This window comes from Gastrolobium bilobum, unplaced genomic scaffold (genome assembly GCF_033153095.1).
Source record: "Gastrolobium bilobum isolate Gb01-03AN ecotype WA unplaced genomic scaffold, APGP_CSIRO_Gbil_v1 utg1076, whole genome shotgun sequence".
NCBI classification, from domain to species: domain Eukaryota; kingdom Viridiplantae; phylum Streptophyta; class Magnoliopsida; order Fabales; family Fabaceae; genus Gastrolobium; species Gastrolobium bilobum.
In genome coordinates, this window is record NW_026899578.1 from 230651 (window position 1) to 241295 (window position 10645).

The 10645-nt window shown below is 33.6% G+C and overlaps 1 protein-coding gene across 1 annotated transcript; it reads right to left on the reverse strand.

Annotated features, from left to right (window-relative positions):
* On the reverse strand, positions 1-3813 carry LOC133291670 (TPR repeat-containing thioredoxin TTL1-like). The gene is made up of 7 exons (XM_061489970.1): positions 2750-3813; positions 2397-2589; positions 1978-2150; positions 1175-1508; positions 873-1077; positions 685-785; positions 1-432 (listed from the first exon to the last, which is right to left on the reverse strand). The coding sequence occupies exons 1-7, from the start codon at positions 3625-3627 to the stop codon at positions 280-282; spliced, it is 2037 nt and encodes a 678-aa protein (XP_061345954.1). The 5' UTR covers positions 3628-3813; the 3' UTR covers positions 1-279.
* Positions 3814-10645: the final 6832 nt, after the last annotated feature.

A 10645-nucleotide genomic window follows, 5' to 3' on the forward strand; every position in this document is an offset into this window, starting at 1 on the left:
AATTTAAAATGGCAACCTATGAAAAACCACTCCTGTAAAGAATATATAACTTATCAGCCAAAAAATAAAAAAATTGAAGTTGATCAGGTTTACCAAACCAATGTGCAGTGTATGAAATACAGGGTATGGAGAATTAAAGACTGCTCAAACATTCCAAAGGATTAAAAGAATCAATTACTAACACAAAGAATGCCCTCTTCCTATAAACTTTTCTACAGCCTACATCAATGGTATACTTCCTCTTTGGTTGATGAAGCATTTGAAGAAGTGTGATTATCTTCAGCTGCTATATATTTTAACTGATCTTTCTAACAACTCGTGGTTGTTTCCTGGAATTTCTTTGACCCTTGATCCGTTCTTGTATATTTTGAAGGCTGGGATGGAGCTTACACCTTCTGATTTTGCCAAGTAGGGATGGTCTTCAATCTCCACCTGTAATAGTAAATTAATTATAAGTCAGAAACAATGTGAGGTTGGTTTTTTTTTTTTAATCACACCGTAGCGGCAATTGATTAGTAGAATTTTTGTTTGTTCCTATATAAAGATGCTATGTTGTTTTCTGACATGTTTGTCCAATGTTAATACCATCCTAACTGTCCGTTAGAGTTTTCAAAATTCTTTTTTCAAATTTTCAGTTGAAAATCCTATAAGCTTCGAAGCCTAAACCATTCAAAATTAACCAACCTTTAGGAAATTAACTGATGGGAATCTCTTGCAGGTTTGCTCCAACACAAGTAATACTTGCTTGTGGGTTTCCTTGTTGCAAAAGAGCACCACAGACATCCCTATTCAATTACCCAAGACTGGTTAGTATTTGTTATGTGTAATGCCCAAATTTAATTGCATAAAAGAAACAGTCAAATGTGACTTACCAGGTGAGGTAACATAATGTCTAAACCGATCATTGCTTGAGATGGAAACCAAATTTGAACCAAATTTTAAGTCCTTAATATCTTCACCACGCAGCATCTTGAGTTGGAGCTGAGTCTCAAACAGAGCCCTGGCAACCTCCTCATCCCCTGGCTTATCTCTTATTAGCATTTCATAATCTTGAATGGCAGCTTCCCATCGTTCCAACTATCATATGTAAAGTGATAATAATAAGGAAGAGGTTATTAACTGCAAACAAAGTATAATATACTAGAAGTTAGTATTAAAGTAGAAATTAAAGTACCTTAGCATTGCAATCTGCCCTCCGCAACCTTGCCTTGCTATAACTTGGCTGAACTATAAGGGCTACATTACAATCTTCAATTGCTCTCTCGAATTGGCCTAGCTTAGAACGACATGCTGCCCTGTTGCATAGCAGAACTGAGTTGTATTGATCATGCTCTAGTCCTTCATTGTATATTGCACATGCTTCCATGAATTTTGATGCCTTGAAGAGTAAGTTACCCCTCATTCTGGCTGATGTCACTACTCTGGCCCTCCTTACCATTGCATTCACCTCACTGCTGCTTGGATCAAGTTTAGCTGCTTGCTGAGATGCTGTCACAGCATCCTCAAACCTGTCACCGCACAAAAATGAAAAGCAACTTGGGGTCATTCCTAATGGCATTCAGATAATTAATCATCTTAGATCATTGAATATATATATAAGAAAAAGAAGCAATAGCAGGGCGAAGATGATAATTTAATTTGGTCATCTGGGGTACAGATTTTGGTCAAGTGTGAACAACTGACACGGCTATATAAACACCAACTACGCTTCAAGTGTTTGTATTAGTCAGCATGCATCATTATCGCAGTCAAATTTATAAAATGAATTGATCTATTATTCTAGCTTTCAGTTTTAAGGCTGCGTTGAAAAAAATAGGAAGCCTAGTTGTTAGTACTTAAGCGCTAATTGGCCTGCTTTAACAATTCTATCTGGTCCCTTATTTTGTAAATGGTTTTGTTTGTTTACATATCATGCCAAATGAAGCAATAATGTTTGAATAATGTTAAATACATCAACATAAAGTAATTTTCACCAACCTGTTGGTTGCCAAGCAAATTTGTGCGCCAATCATGAAAAGGTAAGCACTACGAGCCAGGCCAAATAATTTGTTACACCAATCAAGGTCAAATTTTGGCATTTTCTCGTAGGTGGCAGATGCCTCTTGACGTCTTAGGAGCTTCAGCAAGGCTTCGGTTCGTAAAGCATAGACCTGGCATACATAACCATTTTGTAATCAGCATACAGCCTAGTGGCTTATTTATAAATCACTGTGGAACTTATAAACAATAAAATAAAGGGGAATTCTAGGATACCCATTTGGGAGTGTTACTGGCCATTGAGTGACAGTTGGGTAAATTTGGATACAAAATCCAATGGTAAAAAATATAGGTGTCCAAAAAAACTAGGCATACGAAAGAAACCTAAAAAAATAAAACGTTAGACCAAGGAAACTAACCTGTGGAGCTGAATCAGCACCTAACGATATTGCAGACTGAGTTTCATTTAGTATAGCTTTCCAGTCATTGACTTTCCGAGCCTCGGTGCATTTGTTAAGGTGATTTTGTAGAGCCTGAGCTTGGAAAGCCTGTACGGAATCAACGTATGGGGTTGTTTGAAGGCAATTCAGTGCCTTTTCTGCTTCTCCCAATCTGCATTAAAAAATTTCAATTCTATAAGAAAAAGTAATAACAAAACAATCACCACACCACAGCATAACCCAAAATCCATTCCCCATTAATTGTTTTCTATTAGTCGATGGAAAATTGAACGAAGGTTATTACTTATTACATTGTTATTATTATTGAGTACCTGAAATAAATTGTTGACAAACGGCTGCGGGCTCTGCCATATGAAGGCTCCAAACGAATAGCTTCCTCGCATTCAACAATTGCCTGCTGAAACTGTCCCAAGCCAATTAAAGCTGCACTCTTATTGCAATGATACGTTGCCTTATTCGAGTCAAGAGCAATGGCTCGATCATAAAAAGCCAAAGCTTCTTCAAATCTTCCTTGCTTATGTGCTTCATTTCCCATGGACTTCAACACCTCAGGGTCTACTTTGTTGTTCCTTGGACTTCGAAATTGTGCAAGCTCATCATTGTTCTTCCTCATGATATTCCCCATTACACCTTTGTTGGCATTATTATAAATACTGGACATAGTGTTCAACTCTTTAGTCTTGGTAACACTAGTTCTTGGGCTGTTATTGAGGAGCAAATTCCCAGTGAGTTTCAAGGTACCTAATTCTTTGGCTGGGGATTTGGTCTCATTATCTCGCTGATGACTAGTTCTTATTCTAGCAAGTTCCAAAGAAGTACCACTTAGCTCTCTCTGTTGTTTGATCTCCTCATTTGAGTCCTGGTTCTTTTGAATTGAGCTTCTTGCAGCATCTGAAGGTCTCCCATTTTGGCTGTTTCGGTGTGCAGAAGATGAACGATGGCTAGAGTTGCTCTTCCTCGCTGGATTCTGGTTCCCTTCAGTGGGAAAGGTCTCAGTGAAGCTGTTTCTAGGAACCTTTGATTCATGGTTTTTGTCCTGATCTCTCTGTTGTGCATTATTGCTAGCCTTCATGGGTAGTGAATGAACAGAAGACTTTCTCAGCCTATTGCTTTTGCTGAGTTGGAAAATTCTCCCCACGAAACCGCAACCCAATTCAATCTCCACCTTGTTCTTGGCTTTCCCTGACATGACTATTTGAAATTGACCCTCCTTGAAGTTCAGTGTCAGAAGAGGAGATAGGTGAAGGATCACAGAAACAAGTGTGTATATGTTTAAGTCACTATGACACGAACAGGGTGTACCTAGATGGAGAGAAGCTGAAAGAAATCTGAGAAGTTATGACAGTGAAATCATGAAGTGATGCCTTGAATATGAAGGAGTTTATGTAAGACGCTTGCCCTCTAGGCTTGTAAAGGATGTTGTTTTATTTGTGTATTTGTGTGTGTATATATAAAGGTCATAGCCTTCAAGAGTGGCTTCGAAGAAACCTACTTTAGCTCTTTATGAGGCTTTAGAGAGGACAGTGGGTAGGATTCAATAGATTAGTAACACACGCATGAATTTGTATCATTCTCATTTTTTTAGGGATAGTGTCAGGCAGGTTTAGGGGAACTCCGTGGCGGGGTCACCACCAATGAGTTAAGTTAGATCGGTCATATGACACCACGTCTCAACCCAAAACTTAAGGTATTGGGTTCATGGGTCCTTCCATTTATATACTCTTCACTTAGCCCATTACCAACCAATGTGAGACTCATCACATTTGAATATCTGAACAATCTTCCCCTCAAGTGTGAAACTCACCATTGATTTGCTCCCCCTCAACTGAGTACTCCTGGCCCAAGTACTCAACCCGCCTTCTAGCCAATCACTCGAGCACAACCCGGCTCTGATATCAATGTCAGGCGGATCCAGGGGGAAGCCCGTGGCGGGGGACCACCACTAATGAGCTAAGTTACTCCAAGTACACCAAGTAGATCCGACACCGCGTCTCAACCCAAAACCTTAACGATGGTCCCCCGCCACGCCACGGGCTTCCCCTAGACCTGCTGACAGATAGGATAATATCGATCAATTTTAAAGTTAGATTGATTATGTTGGATCATATTTATTTTTATTTTTGTATAGTTATGATTTTTCATATTTGATCCTTTTTCCATGTTTAATGTCCCCATATTGAATGTGAAAGCATTAAATATGAGGAATCATAATCATACAAAGGTAAAAATAAATATAAAGTATTAAATATGAGGAATCATAACCATACAAAGATGAAAATAAATATAATCGTTGGATCAATATAATCGATCTAACGGTGAAATTGATTGGTAATAACATTAATAATAACCATAATTGATTGTTATAATATCTTATCCCATTTTTTTAATATTATATGTTCTGTGATAGTAAATCACAATTTTTTTCTGTGGAAGGGGTTACCCCAATTGTGGTTGGTGGGCTATTAAAAAGGACACAAATTTTCATATAAAAGAAGGGCACCATTCTTGTACCAAGTTTTACCAATCCTTCACATTTTTGTCTCTTGAAAAAGGAATGTTTTTTAAAAGAAAAAAAAAATCGAAATCCAATCAGACATGATAAGATGAAGCTTAAAAATTTACAGCTCACAGTATTGCATCTGCCGGATTTAAATGCTATGATTGATACACGGCACAGAGCAGATAACTTTTAATCACCACGTAAGTAAGTATCTGTGATGTCACTGATAAAGAAAATTATGATTTGTAGAATTATTAGACTTGTATCATTTGTTAGAATCAATCAGTTAAAATGTTCTCTCAATCCATCTCAAGGGCCCGGGCTAAATTAATTTAATTTAAATTAAAAGGAAACGTTTATTGGTTCAGAACAGTGAGTCTTATAACGCTATCACTAGGAACAAATAGTAGCATATTGAACCTTTTTATACAAGAGTACATAAAAATATAAATAAAGGCAATCGCCCTGTTAAGTTGCTGCTAGCTTCTTAGCACCTTCTTTTATAAAAATAAATAAATCAAACGTTTTCAGAAGTATTTAAATTTGTTGACAGATTAATATGACATCACATTACATGCGAGAATATTCCTAGAAAATGCTGAGATCTAAGCTCGTTGAAGAGAAACCATATCGGCAAAAAAAAAAAAAAAATGTTTTAAGCGCCTTACTATACTTGAAAATTTAGATTAACTTTATTGACATGCTAATCTCTTCCACCTAGATCTCAAGTTTAAAATCTTAAAGCATCCACTGCTTTGATTATATTTATAAAATGATATTATTTTGAAGAAATGATTTACAATATATGGTTCCCTTTCAATTATGCGAGAACAAAGTTGATTATTTAAAACATAAATAAGGAATCAAAAGCCAACACAGGTTGCTTTACCAAGTCAATCTTCTGTTTATGATTGATGATTTACAAGAGAATGGACTCTTTTCACCTTAAACTTTGAGGCAATAAAAAAGAAAAAGGAATCATCCCCTTAAAAAAATAGCTACCACGGTTTCTTTACTTTGGACTAAATTTGGAGGGAGGGGGAGATTGGAGCCCTACAATTTTCAATTTCAGTTAGCTTAGAAATTCTTGTGTATTTGATCGATCGTCTCTCTTTAAGTCTTTGTTAAGTTGATAAAAATAAATTAAACTAATGAAAAGATTACGTATGATACGTTTGGTAGGTATATTTATATACAGACTTTGAAACAGTCATAGATGCGTAGTACGAAACTTAAAGCTGAAGCATGAACGAACTTAGGTGTGAACTATTACATAATTCTGTGCATTCGATAATCTTTGTTTTATTTCTCTCGTATAGTTTTTTAAATACACATTCATATATATGTACATATATTAATATGAGACGTGTTATATTTATAAACTTTTTTATTTACAAACTCTTACAAACTACATTATCTTCTCCCGAGAAAATATTAGTCACACTATCTTCTCCCGGGAGAACATTAGTCACACTATCTTCACCCGGGAGAACATAGTACAATTTGCAAAAATTTGTAAACGGATCTTTTCCCTATTAATATATAGAAAAAAAATAGGTTTACGTGTAAGTTGGAAGACAACACTTTTTGACCAGAAACAAAGAATGGAAAAGCAAATACATGATTCTCCTAATCACATAAAACAATTAATTTGGTAGCACACTACAATGATCCTTTCAATTTGTTGTGAAAAACTTGCAGAGCCATCTTTTTAAAATTGAGAATGATTTTGTTGTGGGAAACAATATTATTAAATTTATATAATGGGACACGTTGACCAAACCATCAAGTATGATTGTATATTTATATATCTTTCCCCGGAGGGTAAGAATTGATCCCGAACTTTGTTATAATAGCTGGTAACAACTTCCCCCCCTATTGAAAAAAGCTCAAGGTTTGGTAATTGATTGCTTATTATGATTGCTGTTTTGATTTGTTGCCAAGCCACACAAGTCCTCCAAATTCAACTTTTCTTTTCTTTCCATTGCATTTGGCAAGCAAATAAATTTTGTATAGCCCGAAGACCCCACCAAATAGGAAGAGGCTCTGAAGCTGCATCCACGCATTCAAATATAAAACCATTCTAGTACCCTTTTGCTTTGCCACTTCCCTGTACATTCTTCCATGTTGGAGTTTGGTAGGGATTTTTCCCTATTGTTTTTGTGTGAGACCAAGATATGGAGGATTTCATTGGTTTCATTAGATGGAATATGTTTGGGACCACCCAAATAAAGAGAGAGTTGAGATCTTATCAGAAGCAATTGTTCAAGAGTCTACCCACATCCTGTCTCAATTAGTATTCGTCGGTGCCGTCTTGTAAATACTCAGTGTCACCCCGCAACACATGGCACACCATATATTTTGAGATTTTCCCTATACATTACTTTTTTTTTTGGATCAAAGGAAACTTACAAAATCCCTATACATTACTTGTCTAACAAAAATCCAAGTATGAAAATCTACCTATAATTGTAAAAGGGTGTAAATCCACCAAGACAAATACTTATTACCTATAACCAAAGGTAGTTAAAATGAATACTAAAAAAAAAAAATAGTTAAAATGGAAATGAATTCTCACACGTGCAAAAAAATAAATATGAAATAGTTATGTGGGAAGATCACAATCATATATAAAAAAGTAAATCAACGGTTATGATTTTGTAATTATCTATTATAATATTTGTTCTCTCTCTTCCTTTTTTACTATTGAACCACCTTTGTATGGTTATGATTTCACATATGACTTTGTCATATTTTTCTTTTACATTAAAGGATCCAGATCCAGTTAAAATTGAGAATTGGAAAAAATATAAAAAAAATTGTAACGTAAAAAAATTATAAAAATAATATAAAAATATTTGAAATATTGATAAAATCATTTTAATTGAAAAAAAAAATATGATAAATTAAGATTTTTACCACCATGCCTGTAACAACACATGACTACAACTGGAATTATTATTATATATCAAAAACTAGAGGGAAAAAAAGTAGGATTTGACTGAGATTTCGTTTTTCCTATTTATGACGTGTTGCCATTTTGGTGGATAATCATTCATTTTTATTTTGGGGATGGGTTTGACAACATTGGGCTGTACAAAAATCTCGCTAAATTTTTGTCACTTTGATTGTTTGGAGTGTCTCGATTTGTAACCTTTTTTTATCATTAAACTAGATAACTTATTAGGGAAGGATAGTGTAACAATCAAGTTGTGTTACTATCATGTTACAACCAATCAATTTCACGGTTAGATCGATTATGTTAATCCAACGGTTATATTTATTTTCATATTTGTAAGGTTATGATTCCCCGTATTTAAAATGAAAGCATTAAATATGAAAAATCATAACAATACAAAAGTGAAAATAAATATAAAGTATTAAATTTGAGAAATCATGACCATACAAAGATGAAAATAAATATAACTATTAGATCAACATAATCGATCTAACGGTGAGATTAATTGGTAGCAACTTGGTAATAACACAACTTGATTGTTACAATATCCTTCCCCAACTTATTATTCATTAAAATGAATGGTTAAAATTAATAAGACATTAAGACGTACCAAACTCGAGCATCTAATTCTCACGTATAACGCGGCCTGAATTTAGTTATCTGTTGAAACTAATCGGTTTGCAGAAGATAAAAGTCAGTGTTTAATGCCTGAATTTAATTATCTTATGCTTCTCATAATCTTAATTCCCAATTAGTTCTTCTGTTCAGAAAAAAAAAATTAACTAGACAAAATTATTTCTTTCCCTTTTTTTTGATAAACCACAACAGATATTTTCTTAATTTAAACTTTCATTCATAAAAATTTAAAATAAAATAAAATAAAAAATTATCGATAAGGATCACATCTGTACATACACTCAGTCCTCTTCAACAGTAGTCAAAGTTCAACGACCAACAGATATGTTGTTCCATCTCCGAGATTTTGTAATTCATGTTTAAAACAAGGGAAAATTATTTTCAAATATAAGCTTACGCCATTTTATTCCCGTATAATTATGTATTTAGAAAAATATATAATTATAATATTAAAGTTTTTTTTTCTATAAAAACTTTTTAGAAATTTATCAGCTGAAGTGAAGAAAAAAAAAATTTCATATTATAATTATATACTCTCTAAAATATATATTTATAAATGGTGAAAAGATATAAATTTATATTTTTTAAAAAGATACACACTAAACTCCTGGCTAAAATAATATTTAGACACAAGGAGAGACAGTTTGCAGCCCCAAAGTCCCATAGGACGGCAAGCTTAAAAACAACTTATTTATGGATATTTTAGGCCAGTCTCTAGTAAGTTCAAACCTAACATTCACAATAGGCAAACAAAACAACACAAGAATATTGCACTGTCGTCGGTGGCCATCATAATAATTGTGGTGGGTCTATTTGTAAGGAGAGGGGGTGGGGGTGGAAATAAAAATAAAAAGGAGGATGGGGAGGGTGGGGAAGAAAAAGACATGAGAGATTAAAATATTATGAAGGTGAAGGTTTTGTTGCCATTTGTCTAATTCGTTTCATTCAATGCCCTTAAAACAATCAACTCACTTAATGCAACTCTAAACCTCTTAATTGTTCTTCCTGTCTCTTTCTATTAATTAATTCTTAACAGGTGTGCAACTCCAACGCCAGAATTATTAAAAATAAATTCATTTATTTTAATTTTAAATTAAATATACTATTACTAAAACACTTTAAAAATAAACTTTTTAATTAAATGATTTTGATTAAACAGAGAATTAGCGTAACCACAGATTAAAAACGCTGAAGCATGTTTAACAAAAAAAATAAAATAAACGCTGAAGCCCATCCGTGTACAATGATTGCTAATTTGCTACTGAATATCAAATTCCCAATCACATAAACACGTTCAGTCTCTTCTTTGCTTTATCATATAATTAAAATTATAAAAAATGCACGTGTCGATATTGACTACATTAAGTAATCACCATCTGACACATCAATACATCATCTAATTAATACATAGTCTCACTAAAAATTCGCCATAAAATTAGAAACTTATTGTTCATTGAAAGATAGACATACGTTTAACTTAGGTGACATCAAGCTTCTTATATGATGTGGCTAACTAATATTTGAAAAAAAAAATGTGAATCATGATTTTTTCATATGATACACATCAAATCATTGTTCGCAATAAGTATACATCAAAATAATCTGTGATTCCTACACCAAAATAAAAAAAATAAAAAAATCTTTGTGATACAGCATTAGCTAATTAAGTCCAACGTCCAAATATCTTATGCTAAAATAAGACTAGTGAAGTAATATGAATTTGACTTTTCACCTTTACCATTTTTTGTTAAATGAAAATTATTTTATGTACGTGCCAGACAAATAGTTTTTCGAATTAATTTGAGTCTTGACGTTGCATACACATCATACATGATAATATTGATGTAGCGTCAGAGTTAATGATTTAATACATACGTAAATACTTTAAAATGGAATGCTATAGATTTAACGTGATCGGTTTATTTTTATCCGGAAATGCAAAACAATATAATTTCCATGCTACGTAAATGCTTAATTGTGGGTTTAATTTTACAACAGCTGTGACCCATAATCACACACATCAATAGACTATTAAATTATATAAATCATGATTTCCATCGTATTCAAGAAAGAAATAAATAGTTTTGAGGGTAAAAAATAAAATCTCGTTCA

Coding starts and splice junctions, on each gene's coding strand:
- LOC133291670 (XM_061489970.1), bottom strand. CDS start 3,627: ATGTCAGGGAAAGCCAAGAACAAGGTGGAGATTGAATTGGGTTGCGGT. Junction 2,590..2,749: donor TTGTCAACAATTTATTTCAG/GTACTCAATAAT, acceptor TTTTTAATGCAG/ATTGGGAGAAGCAGAAAAGG. Junction 1,509..1,977: donor ATTTGCTTGGCAACCAACAG/GTTGGTGAAAAT, acceptor GTGCGGTGACAG/GTTTGAGGATGCTGTGACAG.